Here is a 27,807-nt window from a genome sequence, read left to right as displayed (position 1 = left end):
CATTTCGATTATACATAAACAGAAAAGCAACATTCAAACAGATAATCAATAGGAATTTACTGCATGCTTGAATGTTATAAATAGCACTCAAAAAATACATTGTCTATAACAGTATTTTCCTCCAATGAGTGCCTGTTTCAATGTAGCCATATATGAACTTATCTAATGTAGCCACTATGAACTATATCTAATCATACTGAATCGAATTACCAGAAAGGGGGGGGGGGGATCCAACTGTCCATAGCGTAAGTTGACACGTCAGTTCTGTGTCGAACACAGTACAAAGTGCTTCAGATTTCATTCCAGGAAGTAAATCCTTCTGACAGACGCTCCTAACCTGATAAAGTACAGTGTACACTGAGCTTGTCCAATGAACAACCCGTACCTGCTTCTATTTTGCTAGAAATGATCAGTACCCTCGAGGTCAAAACAAATGAGACAGTGATTGCCTTTCAGTGGAGAGCTGAGATATGTATTGTGACACGATGCGAAAGAAACAGCAACACAGTAATAAGGCTTATGAACTTGAAAATATTACATGGTGTGATTCATCGGCTTGTTTCTCCTTGCACAGTCACTAGTCTTCCGATGCCGGCCACCATTTTCATCAGTGGGGCTGTGTGTACCATTTACACTGCACTCGTAAGTATGGTAAAACAAATAAACAAAACAGCTATGTAATGAATATCATATATTACAATAATTATGATGGTATCTCACTTAATCTTTCAACAAGTAACCAGGGTATCCCTTTATCTGCTATATAATGAGTAGCTTCGAGCTTACATTGACGTTTGCTTAAAGGAAATCGAGTGTTAGAGAGAACGTCCACATAATATTAAAAGTGCAACAACTTCATTAGCGATTTGGCCAGACGTTTCAAAAAGTCACATAACATTGCATGATATGTAAAGGTGCACACTTTGAAAGTATTAAATCCTCAATCGTGAACGGATCTTTCAATAAGTTGATTGTATCTAATATTGAGAGATGTTTTTACTTCATGGTTGATTTCAGGGAGGAATCAAGGGAGTGATCTGGGCCGACGTGTTCCAGTTCTTCGTGCTGGTCGTTTCTTTCCTCACCGTGGTCATCCTCGGTTCCATTAGGGCGGGTGGCGTTGAGCATGTATGGGAGTTCAACAGAGAAGAGGGTCACCTCAACTTTTTTGTGTGGGTCACGTGATGTTATTTCCTCCCCCCCCCCCTCCCGTCTTTTGTTTGTTTGTTTAGCATTTTAAAACTAAACGCCGCATAATTGTACATGTTGACATAACGTCACTGACGGATGTCTTTAAAAGACTCTGTTGCAAGTTTTTTTTTTTTTTTTTTTTTTCCTGGTGATACAAAAAAACTCTGTTTATAAAATTGATCGCAGTTAGTTCATGATTGCAGTGAGTTCATCACTTGGTGGAGAATATTGCTTGATAGTTTCAGGAAATGGAATAGTTGTGTATTTTGTACAATTTTGGTTGAGACCTAACATCAGATGTCTAACATTGTTTGGTGAAATAATGAGAAACCTTTGATGAAACATAAAAAAGCATGTTATTTTAAGAGGAATTCAGCATTCATTTGATGAAAAGTGGTTTTGAAATGGCTGAGATATCCAAAAGAGAGCAATAAAGAGTAATAAAAGGTGACATCCACCTTTTATTACTATCGCTTTGTTTTAATCTGTTTTGGCAAATGTTTTGGGGTGCCTCAACCATACCGAAACCGATTTTCATCAAATAAACTTTGAATTCCTTTTAGAATGGTATCCTCTGTACTATTTCATAAGTGGTTTCCTGATATCTCGAAAAAATTTAAAAGTCAAATTCCCATCTCCACCAATACTAAACCATCCCTTTAAGCTTTCCCTGTCTTTCTTTCTGACATCGGGGAAGGCAACATCCCCACCTTTCTGCTTATTGTAATCTAGTAACATCGCAGTGAGTGAAGGAAATGTTTTGTGTTAATCGATTAAACGTTGCTGACCCAAGCTCAAAATCAAAACACGACCTTCCGAGGAAATGCACTTCGTCTCACAGTCCACTTGATTTTCCGATTGATCTGAATTCTGAGACCTAATCATAACACCAGCAGTGTCTCTTGTAAACATAATCATCTCTCTAAGGACTTAATTGCCACATCGCGAAGTCACCATATCTGACGATTTCAGTTGTGTTGAGTGAGAGAGAAAGATAGAGAGAGGAGGGGGGGGGGGAGGGAGATGTTTTGCCACTAAGATTCGACCACATCCGTTTGAAACATCCGAGTTCGTATTGAAACTGGATCGAAAAGAATCGTATATCACGTATATCACGTAACCACAAACAACGCCAAAGTCAGTGTGAACCTCATTTCCTAACAATGATACTAGTAATGCCAATATGGTTTATAGCACAATGTAATAAGATACAGGGCATGCGATCACCTAATCTCTTAGTTTGTCATTTTCCTAGATGGCAATGAATCATGCACAAAACGCTTAAAGGGGCATTCCAGACGATTTTCATAATTTCATATCATGTGATACATAAATCGATAGTTCCATGTATGGATTTGTGGAATTTATTGAGGTTCTTGAGCAGAGAAACAATACTTTGAAAAACCTTAAACAAATTACACTGAACAGTGTCGATGACATAGGAGCCTCACATATTTCAGAAATGTGGCAGCGTAATTCCATTACAACATCACTTGCTTGCAAGTTCACCTGTGTATAATCTCTGCATGCCTTCTTCTTTTGTTCTGCTTCCTTGAGCCCCAACTCATGCATTCTTATGATGAGGCTGACATGTCATCATCCTTGTTCATTGCAATTTGTTATAAATTTCGAAAACATTCTTATCCTTCGTCCCAATCACTATAAATTCTGAAACTCTGTACCCCGTATAACTAATTTATAGTTGTTCAAATGTAAAAATCTAAAAATCATCCGGAGGTCTCCTTTAAGGGGCCAAACTAACGTGTGGTTTTTGCTGTAGAGTACAGCTCATGAATAAAACGACATTGAATCGTTTGAAATCTTCCCATCAGTATGACGTCAATCATGTCAATAATTAACAATTTCAAATATTATTTTACATCACTGAACTTGCTCATATAGTTATGATCGATCATATTGGGAATTACTTCGATCTGTAAATAAAATTTTCGTATATTTCCCTACATGCCGAGCACATGGTGCCAATTATGGTTGATTTAGATTACTACATGTACATCTAACTACACAATGAGTATTTATTTACTTTTCAGATTGTGTATCAAAGAGGAACAAACGAATGGAGAATGCTTGCACACACACACAAAAGAAAGAGCAAACATATGCACAAAACAATACCCCCCCCCCCCCCAATGATCCGCTGTCCACGAAAATATAAACATATGCATATTGTATATGTACGGTTGTGTAATAGATTTGTAAAGTGCTGTTTTTTATCATTGTAACTTTCATTGAGATATGTAATTGTCATGTGCGATGTGTATATATTGTCATGATTGTTGTACAAATGTCAGGTCAGTGGAAACAACAATTTTCATGTCCCATCATAGACCAATAAAAGATGAATCTCACAATCTGATGCATCTTATCTGATGAATGCTAAAAAAAAAAAAAAAAAAAAAAAAGGTTTTAAGTCACACATTAATGGTGTAAGTTTGTAATGGCTTCTTTCAGGTTTTCGCCGGATCCTACTGTCCGCCTGACGTTCTGGGGGGCCATCATTGGTGCTGGATTCCAAGGGTTGACTCAGTCGGTGAACCAGATTGCTGTACAGAGATTTCTCACTGCCAAGTCTCTCAAAGCCGCCCGGCGGTGAGTACCCGTGACGCTGTTCATTGCTTGCCTTTTAACATTCACGTGCAGCTGTTTGTAACAGAAATAAACACTATATTATCTTATTATCTTGTACTCAAAACTTGTTTGTTTATTTTATTATTATTTCTTTTTGTGACAACCTCAGCCTCACAGAATGAACCATTCACTGCTGGAGTATGATCCTTCATAGTGCATTCATCAAAAGTTGCAATGTTCTGTTTTGTCAGCCGAGTATCCGCGAATTCGTTTTATGTTACTGTTTTCATTTTATGTTCTGTTATCGTATCATTGTGTCACGACATTCAATTCATACCGTCATTTGAAATAGATATTGTAGGGGCCTACATGTGCATGTATGTGAATGTAATCTATATCATACAAACGTACTAAGGCACAGTAGGCCTGTAATGAATTATAACCCCCATTCTGCAACATACACTGATTCGCACTTGATGAATGATTGCAGATTATACAGTTGCTAATGGACAGATAAACATAAGTCACACAATAATAATAATTCATGTAATATTGTGTGCAATAACGAATTGCAATTGCAGTTGCCCGGGTAACAAGTTGAACATTACAATTACAATACATGTATCACAAGAATTGAAAAAGAAAAACCAAAAAAACATTGTGATGCCGACGCCCGATGTCCGTACAGGTGGTGAGATTTGATAAAAGTGCTGGGAATATCATCTGGAGAAAACCAATTTTCCAATGGCATGCAGGAAACAATCTAGCCGAGATTGCAGAAATAACGACTAAGACGAAAGCGGTAATGATAGCTTTCGCCCCTTCACACAAAGTGATGGAAGTTTTCAACTATTAATATCTTCAAATGGCGTCTTCTATCGACTCTTGCTCTTTACAGGTCTCTCCTCTACGGCTTGCCCGGGGAGTTCTTCATGACGGCTCTAGTATCATTCAGCGGACTCGTCATGTATGCCTACTATAACTGTGAGTTCTACTTTGTGTTTTGTTTTTAAACGTCATCATTTTTATCAAGATGTTTTCTTTCAATGCAACTTTGAATTCATGTGTCTTTGCTCATGCTTCTATTGTTTGTGTTAGCCTCAGTTACACTTCCCTCTTGTGATCCCGTTCACCTTGTCTTTCGTTGTGATTATCGCGTGCGTTTGTTAGTTTGTTTTTTATCTCTTTTTTTATACGGCCGGGTATTAAGCTTTTTTTTTTTTTTTTTTTGGCAAATTGCATGTGCAACTTTATTTGTAGTTCTTTCTCATCCCATCTCTTCATATAGTCCATGCATTTTGTCATTACAAGAAGATACATCTTTCTTTCTTTTTAATATTTTTGGAAATTTTCCTTCCATAGACCCGGGATCGGGAAGGAGTGTGCCAGATGATAGAAAACGTGACCAGGTATGTCATGCTGCATTCCTTTTGACTGCTAAATAAATCAGCCTGACAATTAATGATCTATTCTTAGCAGATTTGTATATGTTTTGTTTTGGTTATACATTTTAGTGATGATGATGATGATAATAATAATAATAATGATAATAATGGTAATAACAATAACAATAAAGTAATAATAATAATAATAATAATAATAATAATAATAATAATAATAATAATAATAATAATGATAATGATAACAATAATATGTGCTTAGAAGTGACATCATAGAATTCTCCCGAGGACCTCCTCCATTATGAAGAAACTAACACAATGTAGCAACAAATTTTCTCAGAATCTCAGAAATACGGATATCATATCGGCTTTACTATTGCCATTGTCGTCAGAACAGCAGTTTTGGTTTGTTTGTTTGGTTGTTTGGTTGTTTGTTTGTTTGTTTGTTTTACCTTACATTTTTAACCTGGTCAGAAGCCTAATCAACGCTTCCAAAAGATACAAAGAATAGTGCTCCAAATATATCTTAAAACTTACAAGTCTAGATTTTAGCTTTTCCATACAATTATATTCTGTATTATTCAAATTCATGAAATGACGCCTGTCCGGTGATCAGGAGGTCGTGGGTTCGAATCCCGCTCGAGTATGTACGCCCATGATTTTTTTATCATGGCTACTACTAAAACACTGATCAATTCAGTGCTTATTTACGTCGATGCAGGGCAATTTGTCAATCAGTTGCAATATATTTTGTATTGTTTTGTTTTGTTTTTTTGTATGTAGTGTCTGAAGATGTGTATGTTATGATGTTTCATTCAGTCTTGCTATACACTTTTGTCGAACAGATCTTGATAACCTTCGTGAACCAGGAGTTTGGTCGAATTCCAGGCATCCAAGGACTTTTTATTGCTGCCCTCTACGCCGGAACGATCAGGTAGTATCAATGAACGTACATTAGCGATACTGAAAGGCAAACTTTGTCGCAAAAGCATGATTGGTAGAGTTTTAATCGAAGGAAGTGTTGGTTGTCACAGGAAGTAGAAGAAGCAGCAGGGGAAACTGAGAAGAGTTGTATAGTCAAGTTAGCAGTAGTTAACGTAGCAGCAGCACCAGTGATGATAGATTAACATGCAAAAGTTGTGGTGATGAAATAAAATAGTTTTTCTTAGGGAAATAGTATTGCTTGTATAAAGGCACGTCAGTGGACGGGTACGATTCAGCATCAACAATGTTGAAAGAAGCACAGACTTGGCATGGATGATAAAGAGCAAAATAGGATGTGAACAAACCATTTCTTTCCTCCTTTGTCTATCTTTTTACCTATCCCTTGTGCCTGTATAAGAAGCTATTTGCTTTTTAGTCCGTATCCATCCATGTACCGAATTTCATGTACAATGTACGTGTATCCTCCTGTCTGTTGAAATCCACCAACAGCACAGTGACTTCTGGACTGAACTCGTTGGCGGCCGTGACCCTGGTTGACATCGTGAAACCATGGCGAAAGTGGAGGCACAGGGACGATCAGGCAGCCCCAGACTCGGGTGAAATAGTCGACAGACAACAAGACTCCTGCGACACCACACTGTCAAAGTTCCTCAGTAAGTGAACCCATCAACCTAGTGCGAAGAAAGAAGTACCTTCCATCTGGCAGCGTCACGTCTTGCGACGTTTGCGATCTCTGGATTGTTTGTCGGCCTAGATTTTTGTTTTTCTTTCCAAAGTTTATCGGAGAGAGCCCTGTATCTTATGAACATAAAAAAAAAATCCCCCAGTGATACACTGTTATAGATTAGAATCAAAGAGGACGATGGATAAGATGAAGAAGAGAAGAAGAAATAAAAGAAAATCAAAAGATATGGAAAAAGGAGAACGACAGGGAAGACGGAAGATATCACAGAACGGGAAAATTAAATAATAGACACTCAACATGAATGTTCCTTGTTAAAAGGAGAACGACAGGGAAGACGGAAGATATCACAGAACGGGAAAATTAAATAATAGACACTCAACATGAATGTTCCTGCCATGATATACCAGGGAGGTGTTAAGAGGAGTGGAATCCCTTTCGTGATCTGTGGAATTTATGCTTAGGTTCTATAGCATGACAATTTAATGCTCATCATTTCACTGTCTTTGATGTTCCATGCTCCAAACCGCTCTTCCATTGAGTGTGGATATGGAGACCAAAGAAGAGGTCCTTGATTTGAACAATTTTAAGCTGTCGTATATCAGAGAAAAATGTTGAAATCCTGTACGGAACTTAGTGATAATGTGGTACGGAACAAATCCTTCCAGTTTTTCTTCAAATCTTCTTGTTACTGATACCTCAGGATTGTAAATAATTTTGTACGCTATGCTCCGTAATTTTTTTATGCCTCCGCCAACGAAGTGGCCGGAGGCATTATGTTTTCGGGTCGTCCGTCCGTCCGTCCGTACGTCCGTCCGTCCCGTTTTGTTTTTGTCGATATCTCAAGAACCGTGTGGTGGTTTTGCATCAAACTTGGTATGAGGGTATATCCTTGGGGGATAATACTTTGTGTGGATTTTAGGGTCACAGGGTCAAAGGTCAAAGGTCACAGGTTATTTTGTGAAAAAAAATTGAAATTTCATGTTTTTCTCCATATCTCGCAAATGGTTCAAGGTATCTTCATGGAACTTTGTATATATGCTTGTACCGATGGGCAGTGATTATCTAGGGAAGTTGGGGGTCATGGGTCAAAGGTCAGGGGGTCAAAGGTCAAGGTCAACTCCTCAAAATATAACTACTTTCCTTATATTTATGCAATGCCTGAAGGATTTTTTTAAAACTTGATGTATGCATGTATAAACCAATATATATTCTGTGGGAAGTTTCTTGCCAAAAGGTCAAAGGTCAAGTGAAAGTGCTAATTGCACTTTTTCCGCCATATCTCAAAAGTAACTCAAGGTATTGTCATGAAACTTACATATTTATGCATGTTCTACCTAACAGTAATTCTCTTTGGAACTGTGGGGTCAAAGGTCAAAGGCCAGGTTTTGATAATACTATTTTACCATTTGATACTGAAATTATACTTTTTCTCAATACCTTGAAAATTACTCAATGCATAAACTTGTAAAAGGGTCAAAAGTCAAGTGAAAATCATCAGTTCCCCCAAATACCTGCACTCTGACGTTTTAATCATTCATCCAATTGAACCTAGTTCTAGGAAAGTGAACATTCAGCACATTTGTGGCAAACCTGTCATTTTAATATTTTGCCAATTGTGTGAAACTGTCATCACACATTGTCAAGACATTGTACTATAGACCTATTAGGAGAACCATGCATTATGGCGGAGGCATACACCAGTCGCCGTAGCGACATTTCTAGTTTTTTCTGATTATGTAATTGGCTAATGCGTGTTTCTGCGTGTTTAGTAGTATTTTACACTTAAAGAAGTACATTTTCGAATGACTTTTGTTCGCATGTCCTGTTCTCAGTACACTAAATGATTGCTCCCGAAAATATTGACAGGGACAGCGAACAGCTGTCAGAGGAGTGATGCATACTTAACATGAAATACTGTCTTTCGTCAAACGCAATTTACCAACACTTGTCATAGAGCGCATAATTTCTCTGCAACACTGAGCTTGGGTACAAAGAGAGGTTCTTGTTTCTTCTCCTTCTTTAACAACTCCCTGGATATACAATTCTCTTTGGTTGTAGAGGGTGTAGTCCTCCTAAACCTTGTTGGTTATTTTTGTGTATGTCTGTGTTTTTTCTTCCTAATACAGCTTTGGGGTTCGGCCTCATCACACTCAGCCTTGCCTTTGTGTCTACTAAGATGGGTTCACTAGTCCGCATGGGAAACACGATCATTGGTGCCTTGGGTGGACCCCTCGTGGGTCTCTTCTCCCTCGGCATGCTGTACAAACGTGCCAACGTCTCGTAAGAATGACCGCTGTGAGCGGTGCTAAACTTAACCTCTAACATTTTACAAGCATTTGTATTGCTAAACGCTTGGAGGTCATTCTAAGTTTGCTGCTAGGTATCTCAAATTGAAGTGCATTTACAATCTGATTGCTGTATAAATTTCTTCACTGTGCTAGTCAGTGACTTGCAAATATTTGCACAATCCATGAAAGCTTGTTTGATTGAAGAATAAAGAAAAGCAAATACAGAAACAAAAACGTGTTGTACTTTTTCTTATATAATCAGAATTATGAACATTTTTTGTGCACTAAAAGAAAAAAAAGTGGTGCAGAGGATAATATATATATATATATATTTTTTTTTTCAGTTTCCAGCCAAAATAGGAGACTAATGAGGCCATGATATCGTTACCTCATCTAATTTGTAGGGGGCCACTGTTTCATTTAAACAAAACAAACAAAAAAAGCATGTGAAATTTTAGATTTCTTAATAGTACTAGTTACGAAACTGTTGACATTCTGTTTGTTTGATTTTAGCCAATTTGAACATCGTTCGGAAATGCTCTTTTTTTTTCTTCTTTTTTAGTCGAATAGTACAGAACCGTGGCTTTCCAGGTGATGTTTTGTAGCTCTGCTCTCATGCTTACCGATGACATGATCAAACATACGTCAATTTATGAATATAATTCATAGAATTTTGGCTGATAAGTATGATAGTCCTAGCCAAATCCGACGTGACTGCTAAACCGCCCAGCAAAAGAGGTCACAATTAAGTACATATTGTACAAAGAAAGCAATGGTACGTGATTACCCCTGGGTGGCCTAGCTAGCGCAGTGCATGCATAGTAAGTCGGCCGCGCCGGCCCTTCGAAAATTAGTACAACGCGTATAACTTTGCCGCTAGAGATTATTCCACGTCAGTGGAAAATTGTGAAGGTTTAGAGGGCAAAATTGGGATTTTACTTAAGATTGAGTAGAATGTTATGAGTTTGTATTTTTCTGTTTCTAATATGAGACATTCAGAAGGCCGATCAAAATAAAGCTTAAAGCACACGAGACGTTAGAGAGATTTCTCTGCATAATGATAGCGCTGCAGGAGCTAGCGTTCTGTTTTTTCAAAATATGGATTAAAAAAAAAATGAGAGAAGAGAAAACCAGTGAGAGAAGGGTTCACATCTGTAATGTTTTACTTTCTTGACTGCAGGGGCGCCCTCTTTGGTCTGTTGTTTGGAGCTGTAATGGGTATAACCTTGTCCATCGGGTCCATGATCAACAAAGACGTCGAAGAGGACGAAAAAAGCTGGTTCTTCCGGGTACGTGTGCCGCCGACATTATCATCACAGTTGCTTACTCGCCATATCAAAGTCTATATAGACAATGAAAATGTGTTCACATAAATTATTCATTATTTTCCGCATTATATGTATCAAAATCAGCAATTAGTGCAAGTAGGCCTAGCACATCACAGTCACAGGTAAATGACAGGTCCCACATCGACTTCTCGACAACTGATCACTCACCCAATACTGACCAGTCCTAATCTAGTGTAGCAAGATGTAATTAGTTGGTAAAATAGTTTCGTTTACGGTGATAGGTATTTCGGGGGGGGGGGGATTCATTTTGTAAATTGTCCATATATTTTCGCCAATCTATTTTTACATTTCGACTTCGAGGATCTGTCCTTCATGCAAACTCTAATCGTGTCCTGTCGTAAAATTCAGATGGACGTACAAACGTTCTTTGTTTTCTTGTGTGTTTTTTTTTAATCATTATTATTATTTTTTTTTTTATAAGTTAATGATAATAATATATTCCCAGAAATCCTTTCATCGTATACGATTAGCTAAACAGTATCGGGGTAATCAAGGGAACCAGCACATACAATATTAGGTCCATTTTATAAAGTGATTTATTCACTAGAAAGACAATTCGTCTGAGGGGATAATTGGAATACCATGAGTGGATGATCACCATTTTGTCTCTCCCTCTCCATATTGGTTTCTCATTGGCTCTTCTGCAGATTTCCTTCATGTGGTACAGCCTTATCTCAACGATGAGTACCTTCATATTCGGTATAATAGTCAGCGAGTTGTCACGTGCTATTACACGTCGGATAAATCCCGACAAATGCGAGGAAGAGGTGGACCCGTCGCTCTTGGCGACATTCATCAGGTGAGGAAGGAATGGATGTAGCTATAATGCTGCAGGTGGCACAGCCCAAGGCAGTGTAGACTGTATAATTATCCGAAGCAAAACAATTTCCTCTGATTAATATTTATGACGGCTTTACCCAGAATTACCAAACGGATCAAATCACATTGCATTTTTTTTTTTTTTGGGGGGGGGGGGGGTGGTCTTATCATCACCATGGCAAAGTCGTTTCGGCATACGATAGTAAGTTTGTACATATACCAAATTCATGATGCGCAGGTTTGAGTGTTGAGTGGGTTAGTAGATATTTTACATTACCTTCAACCCAAGACTGTGGTTCAGACAAAATGCAGAAATATTGTACGTATTTAGTTCCTGCCGACCCTACCCAGGAAATACCATTGTCCCTCATCGCTCAAGTAACTATAGGTTATCGGATCCATGAAAGTTCATCTGGTAATTACCGGACGAACGATTTTATGCATTTGCTGGAAAAAGAAAATGTGTAAAACGAAAAGGTTGTTACCATAGATGTGTGATACAAAACAAATCACATGGCAGGATAAGACAAACCATCAATATTTCTTTGATCCGGACTTTAACTCTATACAGCTACATCTAGATCATCTTGAAATTGAAAGTATCCGCTATTGTTTTGACGGCCTCATGAACATTGATTAACAAACATGTTGTAACTATCCATTTTCTTGTTCATCAGACCAAAGAAATACCAAACCGTGAGTTCCGTGGCCGGTGAGAACTACGAGCTGAAGCTGCAAAATGACGTGAACAAAGCGAGCGACAAGATGGAGAACGACAGCCTAGTCAGAGACGGTCATTGTAACGAAAACATTTGAAGTCATCAGTTATGCCTTACACTCCTTTGCACGACAGAGTTTTTGTGTCAGGGAAAGCGAAAATGTTATCCTATTTTATTATCTACAGTTATACACGGTGTAGTACCGGAGTTATAACTCAGTTATGAGAAGTACTCGTCATAGTGTCCTGTCGAACTACTGGTACAGCGCATGTATCAATGTTGTGGAATCGAAGTTGAAAAAGCTATTAGAACCGACTTACGCCGGCGAAAACAAGTACAATTAACTTGTAGACATATTGTATGGATTTATAAAGTATTTATTTATAATGGTTATCTTGTCATGTGTGTGCTTTCAGACTGTGTATCTGTTACTTATGTTTGTCCTTTCACAGTCCATTCCGATGTGTTTCGTCTGCACACATTCTTGAACACACATTAGCACACATATAAACACCTTCATGAGGTAGTACAGTGTATAATCGGCCACTAAACGTGGCCGTCCTTTTCCTTATAAAGCTTATATTTCTGAAATGGTATGAATCTTACTGAAATAAAGAGCTGAATATACAGCATACCTTAACTTTATGAATAATATGAATTTGGAAATATTATTCTGTAAATTATTACATAAGGTTACACATCTAGCGAATGTTGTGACATATGATGACGACGTGAGACACTTTCACTAAGTTACAAACGATTGATGGCGGTCCAACAGAGTTTGCTGGAGTCGTGGATTAAATTTATAGGATCGTGACCAAAGGTATCTTTCTGAATGCACCTAACTTATGTGAACATAACCAGTCAAGTGACACCATCGTGGTTGGCAAATCATTCCATATAATAGGATCATAGATTATAGGTCCTCTCGAGAGAATCGGGAGATGTAGACAGTATGCCCGATGATGAAGGGTGCTAACGCCTTGGACCTTTTACACTTTCAACAGCTCTTAAAGGGATTGTATAGTTTCGGTTTAGATAGTGTTTGAGGTTCCGAACGTTTATTGGCGGACCAATACCTTACGATGTGCAAACATATTTCAGATGGCTGAAGGGATGTTTAAATTCAACATTCCACCTTTGTTGCCTAATCTTTTCATGCGGGTGCTTGGTGTTATTTTTTTTTTTTTGTTATTTTTTTTTTTACTCATTTTATCAATCTCCCATGAAACATCTCAGGGAGATTTTATCACACTCCACTGAAAACAAGCAATGTCCACTCCATCCACACTGCCTTATTGTGCCTATGGACATTTCTCTCTTCTCGATGTCCTCCTTTTTATCATCTCTTTATATTCAGGAATGAAATTCATATATGTAAATTATGGAAATGAAATTTGTGTATCTGTCACGTCATATTGATATGACTGCTTTAGAAAATTGTTTTAAAAAATGTTTTCAGAGTTGAAATTGCCTAGACTAACTTAGAATGGATCATAGACTATTAGCTGACGTGTGTCTATCGCTCCAGAATTTCAGTGTCCACGTCTTGGTTCATAGTTTCACAGTAAAGTACAAGAGATGACACACTTTTATGTAATAATATATGGAAATGCGTTTGGAAACAGCTGACAACTACGATAAAACATTCTTAGAAATCAAGTTGAACAAAGTAGCTTGGAAAATGGCAACAAGTTGCAATAACGAGGGACTTGGCAAGCCTTTAGACGGATGTCAATGTATTTACTGAGCTAGACACATGATTTTCAAGATGAATAGACACATGATTTCAAGATAGGAAGAGTAATGAGATGTGGTGGCAGAGTACAGTATGTTCAATCTATCGAAAGGACAAACAGTGGCCTTGCTCTGATTGACAGACAATCACGTAGATTTTAACACGTGTGTGCAATTGAAGTGGCGTTCTTTGATCAATGCAAATCGCAGTATCGAGGAAATGATTGATAATTACATTATTTGACTGGTCGAGGTAGGTTTCTTTTCTGTTACTTTATACATACACATAAAGTCGCACCGTTAGACTTATTCTGCAGTTAAAAATATTTCAACGTTCAGTCTTGCAAGGTCTTTATGGACACATTTTTTTTTTAGTCGGAATAATTTTGTGTGTATTTTAAAGTCGAATAGTAATTTCATGCCACGTTGCGTAACTACACAGTGAGTATGTAGGTAAGTGAGGGAAGCAGGGTCTGTCTCCTTTCGTCTTTCTCTAGCTACCATGATGACATGGCTTACGTAGCTACGCAGCCCGGAGCTTTCAAGCACTTAGCCCTATACAACCAAAGATCATCAATGCCATTTGAACAGAACAAACAAGATGGGGAAACTGTTATACTACACGCGTTATATAAAGCGCTAAACCCTGACTTATTACCTGTATGATTATATATGTAATATATGCATGTATTTAATTGATAATAGTCATAGATATACAATTTTCTAACCTGTAATTTTGTAAGTCTTGATCTGCAACTATGAAATATGATGCGTTTCTATGATTTATCATTTGCTCCTAACCAACTGGTGCATTGCGTAGCAAACAGGAATGCGTGAGAAGTGATGGATATCGACCCGTGAAGTAATTGAAATGAAATGAAATGAGATTAAATGAAATGAAATGAAATGAGATTAAATGAAATGAAATGAAATGATATATGATATGAGTTAAAATTAAAACATTTGAAAAAAAAAATGCTGCATTAACGACCATTTAATTAAAAAAAAAAGTAAAACTGCAAAACACATTGAACATCAGATGACCTCATCGACTAGACATTCCGCGCTCTCATATCATTTTATACGCAAATATACGAGGGAGACAACACTGGTGGTAATGTACATAACCCTCGAACCTTTGAATTCTACCGATGAACTTTGTAGTTAATGATTAACCAGTGGGCAATACACGTCGATAGAGATGTGGCTCGCGGCCGGTACATGCAAGTACGTCGCTTATTAAAGTTTAACCTGACATTACGATGAGTCACTTGATGAACTACACAATGTGTGTGAATTATGATGGATGAATTCATTGTAAGAGAGAGAATTTCAACTCATTCCATAACGGTCTGGTACAAATCGCAATTGCTGATGGAGACTTGTATATATTCATGTATCTACGAGTGTTTTGTTAATAAGTAAACGTAGTATGTAACACCCTTTCTATTTCCCAGATTGATGTAATATAGGATGTGAGTTTTTAGGGAATAAATTATTCACTCACACAAAAGTATATGAGACAAACGTGTAAGCCATCTTTGTACAATGTACAATTGTATCATGTTTTGTGATGTTGTTGCATTGAACGGCCTGAAAATAAGAGTAATAGAGATGTTGAGTGTGAACGTTCGAGGTTCTGATTGTGTTGACGTCACTGTGATCGGAGTTGCTACGAGCATGCTGGGAGGAAGACATACAGTCACAGGGGTGGTACCTGTTAGACTCTCTCAACTTATTTCATTTGTTATCCAATACATTTCATCACCATCATTTTTGTGTGGGCTTTTTTTTTTTTTTTTTTTTTTGTGGGAGGGGGTGCACATAAACATGGACAGAGCCAGGAACATACAATGAAGATTTCTGGAACTCGAGAGAAACAATGCTTAAGAAACTGCAGCCCAGTTGTACAAAGAAGCACAATAACGCTGACGATTAACAGGTGTGATTTCTAAATATCAAACGTTTGTCAAAATTGTAAATACACAGTGCAGTACGATTTCACACCTCGGTCAAGCTGACTTGATACAGACAGTTCCTAGAGACGAACAGAATAGAATAAATCTCAGCAGAATCGAACGGGGAATAAGAGCCACTTGTGGAATTTACAAAGTTTTACATGTCTTCAACAAAAGTTGTACATTTGTCCCAACTTTACACACAAAATAGAAGAGTAAACATTGCCATAACAGCACAGCTCTCCCATTTCGTGGTGAATTTATTGCATTCAAACAGACATCGACAATCTATAAGTCACAATCCTTTCCCATGAAAGTAGTCGTTGGGAAAGATTTATTCTTGATTACATGACACGTCTAAATGGGAGGAAAAGATTTATGAACCGTCAACAGGAGACTTAGGCCTATAAGAATAATGCTGTCACTTTTAAGAAGATCTATAAACAACTCGTTAAGTAAATAGTTCATAATAGTACTATATATATGAGAAAATTGAGAATCGTGAATCCAGTCATTCACAGATTTTAATTTTCTTTTCAAGCATTTAGAATTCATTTTCCACTCTTATAATTCCATAGCTTCATCAATACACAAATATCATAGACTATGATAACATATAGGACCATGTAACTCATATTTTCATACATCAGAAAATGTCTTCAAGGTGGCTTCATTAATGTTCCGATGGAGTGAAGTGAATATGTAGGCCTCTTTTAGAACTGGACCTTTCCACCCTGCTGGCTGATACTAGGTCTTGAATAGGCAATGCTATCGAGACTAATCATCATCATCGCGTGTTGATAACCAGGCCGCCGCTATTTCCGTTTTAACGGAATTGTTCAAGGCTTGTACGACTGCTACTGACGATGGTGTTGATAACGATAAGGATTTTCATAAGAACAATTAGGGAGGATGATAATGATAACGATGATGGTGGGGAGACAATGATTGCGATAGATTACAATACATGTACAATGATAAGAACTTTAGAACTAAACAGGATGATGTATTAAGACATTGTTATTATCGGCATAATATACTTTTCTTTTTCTATTGATAACGCGACTGCAAGTTTGACTGATGTATAGCAACTCAAGCACTTTACTGTGTGTTGGAAGTGGTTCGGAAAATTTGTTGGGTGTTAATGCTTGATCATTGATGATAAAGGTCAGAATTTCAATCAAATCAGTTCATGAAATACCTATTGATTAGATGAAGAAAAAAAAACCAAGACTATAAACTATTGCTTGTATTTATACGTGCGAACTCATTGCTCACGTACTAAATACCCTCAGAGGTTTTTGTATAGTTAACCATTAACTTTTTACCAAACAGTGTCTACGACTCGACAAACAATGCTCCCAGTCTGACCAATGGCGTTCTTGCGATCATAACATATTCCAGAGCCGTTATTTACTCACATCTCATTCCATTCGCCTTCGTGCACCTATCAAAAAAATCAGGGAGTTGTCCATTCTTGATTGTGTGTGATATCATTTTGCGCCCAGCGCTTTTTTGTTGTTGGGCTGGTTTTACCGCCATTTTTCCTACGCTGTGCGTATGCAAGTTCACACCACTTCGGAATAAATCTCTTGGATATACTGTTATTGGAGACAAATAAGTTGTGAGTGAAATCTTGCAGAATGGCGAGGAGACGAGACGACAAGATAACGGTTGAAGAGGAGATCGCGGAGCTGTCGAAAGCGACGTCGGTTTTCGAGAAATATATCCAGTCGAGTTTCGCTGAATTCGCTGGGTCAATGGTCTACACGTTCATCGCCTGCCTAGCTGTGACAACCATGGATGTGACGAATATTGCCTTCGCTGAAGGGTTTGGCATCGCCTTTTTGTGTTCGGCTTTTTTGAGTGTCAGGTAAAAACAGAATAGGGTAAAAGTATTATAAATGGCTTGCCCAAACATGAAGCTTCTTCTAATTTTTCCCTGGGGCCAAGAAGACACGGTTCTGCCCAGTATGGAAATAATGTTTCTTTTTCTTCACAAAATGGCGTCCGATGTTGACATACAATCTGCATTTAAATAAACTGTTAAAATAGACTTACCACAGTGCTCCAGAGTGCATAGTACATCTTTGATTCTCCACTTCGATGGGTCTTTATAATCTTCTACATAATCAAAGTAAATCAACAAAATGAACTTTTATATTCGTTTGCTCAGTAACATTTAAGTTTGCAAACGTATATTACTGAAACACATTGTTTCGAAAAGATTACGTCTGCGTTTTCTATATGTGTTCGTAACGTCGCTGTTGGAGTACGAATTAACTCCAAGGATGTTTTGCACAGATTCGTTAAAAAATAAAAGATTTATAGATTCCCAAAAGTAAATTCATGCGTCGTGAAGGCGTGATACATTTTAGATTGAACTTCCTATCCCTTCCCTATAGCATCCACTATATATCCCAAAGAAAGTGGTTCAGAACTTTCGGTTTGTTTCTACTGTTTCCTCCTGCCCTGCAAGGAGAAGAGTTTTCTTACTATAGATAGGTGGGGAGAGTCTGGTGTCAGGGAAAGTTTCCCCTTTTTATGTTGATCTCTCTTTTATATGCCTATGGATACATACGGCCGTTGTGGTTTTACATTCTCCCTGTTATACAACTTTGATTGTGAAGCTTTGGCAGTGCTTCTTATAGGATATGTCACGGCAGTGCCCAATTTGGATTGTCAGACGCGACCAATTTCGTTGGATTATTCACATGCATATTGGGCGTTAAACTTACAACAACGGGAAATCATTTTAAATCTCAAGATACTAAATTGCATTGTCGACTTGACTACAATCGCAGAAGAATAGAAAGAATCCATAAACATACTGTCATGAGTCTGTGGAATTACTTTTTTTCGCAGATCGTTGGTAGGTTGTCTGATAAAGATATTAGAGCAACAACTGTTTCTACTCGAATTGAAATAGATGAACAACAGTGATATCTTCCTCCCACGTCCAATTTTACATTGATTTATAAATTTCATTCTGTTATATACGATGAGAGCTAGCGTTGATTTTAAAGATGAAAGATTTTTCCATTATACTTTTATCACAATCCAGTTCACATGTTACATCGAGTCCCGAGGTTACAAACAGATATTGTTTTGATCTTTCAAAAATTACTGGCCCCTCATGCTGTAAGGATGTGTGCTTACTGGTATTACAAACTGTTCAAACATTGAAAGTAATGATAATGGTGACGATATCAATATCAGTTGTGTGTGTTTCGTTCTGATAAAAGTACGCCATTCATTGTAAAAAAAAAAGAAAAAGAAAAAAAGAAAATGCATAGAATTATTTAAAATCTGAATGGACATAAAGAAATGTACAGTGTATAGACCATTATTCGTAACCTGGTTACAACGATGGGTTTGATCATTTTCATCAAAGGAATGATTTATGGTGTTATAAGTAAATAAAAAACGGACGTATCAATATTGCTGTGGTAAAAGTGAAATACATAAGAATTGCAATAGCAATGACATAATAAAGTTCCACGAATCCACATGTTATGAGTAGATCTTCCTCAGTAAAACTATGGTACAGCAAATGGGTTCCATGCTCTAACATTCATTAACTGAAACGATCTTTAGCACCGTAACCGTTAAAGGTCCAACTCAGATACAGTACTATTTTGGGGCAAACACCACCCCCCCCCCCCACACACACACACACGCCATTACATGCATCCAAGCATGCAAGAGTAGATCTATGCATACAGATGTTATGCAAGTTTTTGCTCTTGGACATTACGGTTTAACGTCAAGTTTAGTTTAATGTGTCGCGAAAACTCATATTTGCACCTGTAGAAGCATGTGTATTAGATATTCACAAATACATCGCCTGTAGACTCAAGAGTTATTTGTCATAGCACACATGCTGGATGATGATGATGATTATTATCATCATTATCATTATTATTATCATTATTATTATTATCATTATTATTTGGTATTATATTACTATTGTTAATTCGCACCGGTGTTAAAGTTTCATTGTATGCTGAATTACATATAACTTAAAGATGTGATAGAGAGTTAGCAGGCCATGCCGTTTAAACCTTACTATCCATCCAAGTGTTTTTAGATTTTACGACATGTTCACTTTATAAGGAATGGCTGGAGAGACATTACAAAGTTGTTGTTGTTGTTCAAGGGGGGTGGGTAAAGGAAACATCTTTCCAAACGTGTCCATACTAAACTTGATATTTCATATGAGTATTAATCTTCGTGGTATGTCGTTTCTTTGTTAACAGTGGAGGATTGTTCAATCCAGCTCTGACCTTCTCCATGGCACTGGCAGGAGGAATCAACATCGTGGCTGCCATCATGTACTTCATCTGCCAGTTAGTCGGTGCTCTGGTTGGAGCTTCCTTCGTCAGGGTGTGTCATCTTTCTTCATCTTTTCGGAGCGTTTAACAAACAATAAACAAAATTTGATACATACAAGCAAATCACATGTGATAATAATTATGCTCACAAGACAGTATTTTTGCATGAAAGTACATGTCACCAACACTATCTGATGAAGAATCCTGTCTCTTTCAAATAAATGTAAATTTCAAACTTACGAATGATTAATTCATTTTTGTATCGTTTTATCGTCTCAAGTTTGCTTGATTGTATTGTATATGGTTCGAACAGAAGAATGAATGAATATCTGCGTATTATACAACCCTGTATTGTGACCATATTACAGCTGTATATGAAGATTATACTTTCAAATTTCGAATGCAAGTTTGAGTCGTTTGTTCCCTATCACATTAACAAACATGTGGTTCTTAATAAATGCTTACTTGGAATATGGACACATCTGATAAGTTACTTAGCCAAAATAATGTATCAATACCTTACGGTTCAATGGCATTTTTTTTTCTCCTGCGACAATTGCTCCCATCTGCACGCTATGCCAAACATAAATTCTACCCACCAAACATATAGCCCCAACCATAATCCTAATGCTCACATCAGATTAGACCTAAAACCCTATCACAGCAATACTTAAGTCCTTGGAGAAAATGAGACTTTAGCGATTATTATCACAAGAGCAAATGTCATGTCACCATATCCTACCTAGATGAAGCTATACTTTATATACTGCCACTGTGCACAAATATACTGTCAATGGTAATGGCGTATATATCAAAATCTGTACAGGCGGTAATCCTGGGAGACTCATACCATGACATCAAAGGAGGGTGTAACCAATACCGTGGCGTCGTCCCCTTCGACAAGTACGACTCCAACCGCCAACTGGAGATGACACAGGGCACGGCCGTGGTCATCGAGAGCGTTCTCAGCACCATGATCTTCCTCGTCTACCTCATGGCAAACCTGGACAGCAAGAGTCGTCAGCCTACCGGCCCTCTCGCCTACGGCTTCGCCGTTCTCGTCAGCGTCATCGCTGCGTGAGTATTGCCTTTTCCCACCGTCCCTTTTTCTTCCCTCGTGTCACTTACTCTTTCGGAAATTATACTACTCTCTTTGTCTCTTGTTTATTGAGTCCTATCCTTAAATGTGTTTGAACAGTCGAGTTAATAACGTTTCCCTTTGTTTCTCACAAGTTGTTGTTTAATTTGCTTCTGCCGATATTATTGTTACCATTCCAATATATTTTGTCTAAGACAAAGCTTTTTTTTTTTCTCACGTCACTATTTTTCGTTACTCTATATGCTTCTCTTATTCATTAATTCATCTTTAATGGTTTTCAGCAGTCTATAAGTTAACAACTTTCCCTTGATTGCTTCTCATAAGTTGTTGTTTGATTTGCTTCTGCCAATATTATTGTTTCCCCTCCAATAAATTCTGTCTTTGACGAAGCTTCTATATCTTAACTCAGATTCTTGTGATATTGTCTGAAGTCGAGGGGATTTTTTTTTTCGCTGCCATAGAGTTTCTGTGACAATGAAGGCATGCAATCATGTCAGGAGCGTGATTTATCCGAAGAAGAGAGTAGATGAACACTCTACTTTGATTACGTTTTTATTCTTTATAAAACAGCTATCATTCTACTGGAGCCTCTTTCAACCCTGCCCGTAGCTTCGGGCCTGCCGTTGTCTCTGGGTACTGGGCCGAGCACTACATCTACTGGGCCGGGCCTATGCTGGGTGGTCTGCTGGCGGGTCTCTTCTACAGGTTTGTCACAATCAAACGACATACAAACGTCAAACTGATGCAAAGTGCTTCGCGAGCAAGATGTTTAATAAACTACATTATCAATGTGTCTGTAAGATATGTTAGCATAATCACCTGTGTATTTAGTCTATTCAAAATTAATGACATAAATTTTGGGGCGTTATGATTCATTCAGTTTCTTAACTGGATGAAAAAAAAACCTCTCCATTTGCTCTGAATGTTGTTAGCAATGTGAAAACATACACCTCACTTTGGTACAAGACACAGAGCAATGCATACATAGTTTTTTCCTATTCACCCCAAAACAATAATGAAATCCTTATAATATTCTACAACCCTTCTAGGAACAAATTCATTACACTCTCGTCATGGTGCCTTATCTTTCAAAGACTCTTCTGTTTCATACAGTTGATTTGATACATCCACAAGACGTATAAAATGGAATATTGAACAGGTCACCTAACTTATTTTCAGCTTTGATAGTATCTATATATTATTATAGCTAAAGTTTGTGACGACAAATCGATACCATTTTAGTTTAAAGTGATCGTATCACCATTCGACATGAGAACAAAATTATGTTTTATCTTCTATATCTGTATGTTCCATCTCTTGCAGATTGATTCTTGGAGACCGCAAGAAGCGATTTATCCTTAAACACTAAGCTGACAAAGAACAAGTACTCCGGAGTTCCACAGTCTGAAGAGACGTCAGTGTGTGCGCTATCTATGTTCGAGTAGTACACGTAAAAAAGCAAGAAGCATAACATCAACTGTTAAAACAAGACATATCTCATTTAGCTGTAAACTGGCGTATTTTGAGGCAGAACGAGAATTTCAAATAATCCTATTACCGCCATCAAAAGAAACTTGTAGACGTTCGTTCACAGAAAAAAGTGTTATTACTTTCTGTCTATCAAAGGGGGAAAAAAAAGATAACTCCTACACAGTAACGACTTCTGTGAGTGTGACTGACATATCGATTTTAGTTCTGTAGTTTGTGTATATAAACATACTTTTAGCAGACTCGGTCGATTCTGTGATAACACCAGATCATCCTAGAGCTTGCTTTAAGCTCATTTTCCGGTACTCGGAAAACTGGAGATGCATAACGTGGACTGCAATCAATGCAATTCACCAATTAAACAAACGAAAAGAAGAAAATGACAGTGCCGAAATTGAGGCATAGAAAATTAATATCTTTTTGAGTTTCATGAGGACAATCCACAATGCGTGGGTGGGTTTTCTGTTCGAAAAGTATTGTAAATGAGAATATTAAAATGCACAGACAATAATTATGAACGAACAAACAAACCACAAACTAGCTGAGCCTACTGTAACAAATTGTAACATTTTTGATATAAGACAATAACATGCTCTATTCTTACTAACATGGAAACATCAGCGCATGTTGCGATTCTAACATTTTTAGTGTACATACGTGCGGTAAAGCGCCTTGGATAACTTTGTAAATTCGAATAGGCAATGTTGCATTAAACGTGAGACTCCACGTAGTTTATTTCTTAAACACTTTTTTTTTCTTTCCTATTATTACTCTCTCTGTTGGATAGTGAAATAATACCACAAAGGAAGTATATACAACTCGTATAATGTTTTATTTCTTTGTAGTAGAATGTTTCTTTGTGTATATCTTGTTGTAGAAATGGGCGTAAAAGCATTAGAGACAATTCAATAATAAATTATTTCTCTCAATATAACAGCAACAGCACTCAGAAACACAAAAACATTGGAATCAGAAACCAGTGGTGTCAGAAACATCAAAACAAATGTCTGTATCATAATTTAGCTCATGCATGCATGGTTGCGTCAAGCAATCTTTCTTTTTCTCCCTCCCCCCCCCCCCCCTCTCTCTCTCTCTCTCTCATGTTTTCTAATTATTTTGTAGTGGTAGAAGTTGCAGTGACAGTTGCTTTTTTGTTGTTTATTTCTGTGTTAAAATACCATCCTTGCTTTGCTCACTTTTTGTATCAAACTAGTTGTTCTTTAAGTAATTTCATCAATCAGGTATAACAAGCAATCAGTTACAATAGTAGATATAATCAGTCAGCTCACGGAGATGATAGCGGTCTTCATCGCTCGGCAAGGTGCGGGGAAGACGCATAACTTGATAATTGTACATATCATTTACGAGACTGGTAATTACTTTGTTCATAATTATGTTACTTGTAAATTACCGAGGATCTTGTACAATGTGATCGTGTAATTCAATAAACTTGCCACCTTTAGTTTTGAATAAAGAATGTTTTGCACCAATGTTGTCAGCTATCTTGAACGTGTACCATGGCGAAAGGCATATTGCTCGTAGCACACAGTGTCATGTGAGTGTGTATGTATGTTGTTTGTGCGTATAATGGTGTGTGTATCTATGGACCTACGTGTCGGTGTGTGTCTGTGAAATAAACGGTTACGCTGTCGAAACTCTATAAATATTATATCAAGGGTTCAGTTTACAGCATCTTAGTGATGAGCGTTGTTTCATTTTATTCAGTTATTTTTTTTTTGGGGGGGGTAGTTATTTTCCAGTTTACAACATAATGATAGTTGTTCAGAATCAACAATAAGAAAGTAGCAATGCCTTGAAATGATGTAGACTTTAGCAATTTCGTGCTTATGAAATAAAAAGGACATAGTACTCTGTGAATTAGATATTTGCTGTGATCTTTGATTTGTGGCATTTTCTTTTCCGTCTTCAAGCGCATTCTCTCTCAATAGCAGGCTGTAGAGTTAAGGTGTCAATGTCGGACTGTTTCATATTGCGATTTTGCGATCAAAAAAAAAAAATGTTTGGCTCTCTGAACATCATGCAGTGAGATCATTTCAAAATTGTTGTGTTGGAAAAGTCGTTAGATTGACATGAGCTAGCCTATTTCTCTTTTATCTTACTAGCCCTCTATTATACTAAACGTCTGTGTTTTTTCTTCAAAATGGGGGCAAGCTTTGAGTAATTTCTTGTCTCTCTGGTCGATGACTTGCTCGGCCATGTGAGGTGCTTTAAAAATGGCAACCATTCTAGACTTCTGAGTCTTCCTGGTCCACGCTGGATGAAATCGTCTGGACTAAACCACTTAACAGATGGGGAAACTTTGAAGGAGACGTGCTTTCCTGGTCGTTTTCTGCTGCCACTCTCGGTGTTACTGCGACGAAGGGACAGTAGTGGCTCTCCGATTTGGCCGTCATCGTCTGCCGCTGACACCAGGGTGCTGTAATTCCAGGAGATGTCTCCACGCTCGATGCATCCGCCCTTCGGACACGCCATCGGTGTGTATGCGATGAGGTTTGAGTTGTTGTTTTCGCTGCAAAATGTGTGTATCGATTTCACTATACTGCTACCGATATTTGACAGGCTGGTGCGATACTCTTTATGATTTGTGCCTGCCTGCTCCATTGTGCGATTTTCTTTGATGACATTGGGATCCTGTAAATTGATATCCGATAAAGACAGGGACTGCATTGCTGCTTCGACACTTCCCTGACGTTCTCCTCTGTCAGATGGTATTTCTTGCTTTGGATATTTTGGAAGTTTTTCAGGAGGGAATTCGTGTATTTCAGAAGTCTTGAGGGTTTGGGGTGTCAGCCTAGGTGATATATGCGAAGAGATGAAACGTAGGCAATCCAGATCTACCCCAACCCCAAGGTCAAATCGTGCAATCGAGTGTTGACTGTTACAACATTCCCTGCTGAAATCCACGGATTGTTCTTCTTCCACAACCGGCAACCTTGCTGTAGCTCCATCTGAGGTTGATACTTCGTATGACTTGCGGCGGTCCTGCTGATCAGACAAACAACAGTGAGATATGGTGACATAATAAACCACCACCATCCAGTAAGAACGCACAATGTGAAATGCACGATCAAAGCATGGATCGAGCTCCTCAAGTGATGAAAGTTGCCTATGAGTACCGGTATCCGCGGTCTGAACAGGCTGGTGAGGTTTTAGTTGCTGTTACTGTTCGAATTTTGTGTGGTCACTGCCTATCTCATTTGAACAAAATAATGGTCATTACGTGATCCAAGACAACGCATCCACTGTCCATCCACATTATGCCACGCAGATTCACAATATTTGATAATGCATATTTGCATGTGTAAAATGAATATAGTCTGGCGGGGGGGGGGGGGGCGTGTTGGTAGAATGTTTACGTAAAATAATTCTCATACATTGGTGTATTGACCATGCATACAATTCCCAACAAATCACACTGAGTATTATCATAGAGTCCTTGAAATTTAGATTGGGAATATTTTATGTGCATCACATAGATATCGATAACTTTCATTTGGTTCTTGCAGCGGGACTAGAACATCCGATGCTACTTTGGCCCTCAGAGACGTGGCTGAACCGTTTTTCTTCAGGTCTTATCTTTATAGTTGGAAATGTACACCTTCTTCACACATTTATTTCAGTTACTAAGAGACTCGACGTAATCGACAGATCACATCAATTTTGTACAACGTTACGCGGTGACATTGCCATCAACTCACCATTATCCGGTGATGTAAGGTGCTACAGCTGCAGTGGATTTTTAATGTATTTATTTAGTTATTTTTACTTCGCGACTTTCTGACTTCACCAATACTTTCTGTTGTAAACTTAGTATGTGAAGTTCGTGGTCTTGTTTGGTTGCATCGGTCACCTAGGTAGCTCACAGCTCCTGACATGTGCGTCACGTCACTCGGGATAGGTCTGGATTTGCGCATTTATCTCGACCTTTGCGCAGATTTTATATTTTGTCTTTGTTACGTCATAATACGTCACAATCATTTGCGCCACAATGTGCGTGTGTGTGAGTTAGGGTGATTCGTAATGCAAAACCATGAGCAGAGAACAATGTGTCTCATTCTGGTTCTCATTCTTTCTTCTTCTTCTTCTTCTTCCTCTTCTTCTTCTTCTTCTTCTTCTTCTTCTTCTTCTGGTTAAGTCTGCCTCCTTCAGTTAACTGGAGATTCTTGCAGACTGTGTGTATTTACCGTAATTTACTTCCATTCGAGTGTTATTTACACCATAATACAGTTTATTTAAAAATATGTATTATTTACAAGCACATAGATATAAGCAAATACAAGAACATACACTAGCCGCTGTTATCAGCCGTTGGTCTATTACGGAAGGCTCCCATAGATGGCGCTACAACAATTCCCGAGGACCGGGAATTCCAGCTCCCTGCTTACTGGAGTATCTGACTGGTATCTGATAGGAATGTGGTTGGGTAGCTCTCATCGACAGGGTAACTTGTTGATATCATAGTCCTGTGCCATTCATTACTTCTACTGGTAAACAATCAGCACCAATAGATATTCCGTCTTGCATTACGACAATACGTGTACATGACATTGTGAAAATGAAAGGTAATTTAGTTTTAGTCTAAAGTGGGGACCTGTATAATGCTGGTTACCAATAGGAGCCTAACTTACCTCTTTCAGAAAGCAAGGGGAATACATATATGTCAGAAACACGTCGAGGAAAATTGATTGTTTGGAGTTGTGTGATGTGGACCACTGAAGAGGCACATGAGTAAGCTACCATAGGACCGATAGCGAGAATAAAAGATGCCTTCCCAGGGGGCATACATTATATAACATGAAATCAAATCTGTTCTATTCATTTTGTTTTTGTGTAGAAATGCATCCGATAGGTATACAACCATATTCTATTCTCTCAACTTCCAGCCATCCTCTTGCTTCTTATTTCAGGATTAGCGCAAGAGGCTACAAAAAAGAGTACGGTAATAATGTTAATCACAATAATAACATATCTATAAAAAAAAATAAAAAAAAATCAGGAGGTTGTGTGCATTATGACTTTTTATTTTTCTTTATTAACGTGAGCCATACAATACATCTTATTTCATTTCATTCGTTGAAATTCTACATAAACACGTATGAAAGATCAGCGTTTACAGATTCATTATGAACACTATCATCCTCATGACATCAACTTTTAAATTCATGTGCAGTTTGGATTTATAAAT

General features: G+C 37.9%; 2 protein-coding genes across 2 annotated transcripts in view; both read left to right on the top strand.

Moving 5' to 3' along the window:
* The window catches only part of LOC140231604 (sodium-dependent multivitamin transporter-like), a 31,549-nt gene extending 16,311 nt beyond the window's left edge, over positions 1–15,238 (top strand). Inside the window, exons 5-15 of the mRNA XM_072311755.1 lie at positions 575–642; positions 1,018–1,172; positions 3,664–3,801; positions 4,679–4,764; positions 5,143–5,189; positions 6,026–6,114; positions 6,615–6,778; positions 8,937–9,090; positions 10,279–10,387; positions 11,095–11,246; positions 11,944–15,238. Coding sequence (XP_072167856.1) covers positions 575–642; positions 1,018–1,172; positions 3,664–3,801; positions 4,679–4,764; positions 5,143–5,189; positions 6,026–6,114; positions 6,615–6,778; positions 8,937–9,090; positions 10,279–10,387; positions 11,095–11,246; positions 11,944–12,082 — 1,301 coding nt within the window. The 3' untranslated portion in view covers positions 12,083–15,238. The remainder of the gene's footprint in view (positions 1–574; positions 643–1,017; positions 1,173–3,663; positions 3,802–4,678; positions 4,765–5,142; positions 5,190–6,025; positions 6,115–6,614; positions 6,779–8,936; positions 9,091–10,278; positions 10,388–11,094; positions 11,247–11,943) is intronic.
* A 1,963-nt stretch (positions 15,239–17,201) lies between these two features.
* On the top strand, positions 17,202–22,577 carry LOC140231948 (aquaporin-8-like). Its single transcript, XM_072312094.1, has 5 exons — positions 17,202–17,553; positions 19,940–20,066; positions 20,841–21,091; positions 21,684–21,818; positions 22,437–22,577. Exons 1-5 carry the CDS (start codon positions 17,324–17,326, stop codon positions 22,480–22,482), a joined length of 789 nt encoding a protein of 262 aa, XP_072168195.1. The 5' UTR covers positions 17,202–17,323; the 3' UTR covers positions 22,483–22,577.
* The last annotated feature ends 5,230 nt before the right edge of the window (positions 22,578–27,807 follow it).

The sequence above is a fragment of the Diadema setosum genome, chromosome 8 (assembly GCF_964275005.1).
Source record: "Diadema setosum chromosome 8, eeDiaSeto1, whole genome shotgun sequence".
Lineage (NCBI taxonomy): Eukaryota > Metazoa > Echinodermata > Echinoidea > Diadematoida > Diadematidae > Diadema > Diadema setosum.
This window is presented reverse-complemented; position numbering and strand designations above follow the sequence as displayed.

Excerpts from the sequence above, each read along its gene's own strand:
- LOC140231948 (XM_072312094.1), top strand. The coding sequence starts at position 17,324 with ATGGCGAGGAGACGAGACGACAAGATAACGGTTGAAGAGGAGATCGCG. Across the intron at positions 20,067-20,840 it reads TTGGAGCTTCCTTCGTCAGG|GCGGTAATCCTGGGAGACTC; the intron begins GTGTGTCATCTT and ends AAATCTGTACAG. Across the intron at positions 21,819-22,436 it reads CTGGCGGGTCTCTTCTACAG|ATTGATTCTTGGAGACCGCA; the intron begins GTTTGTCACAAT and ends CATCTCTTGCAG.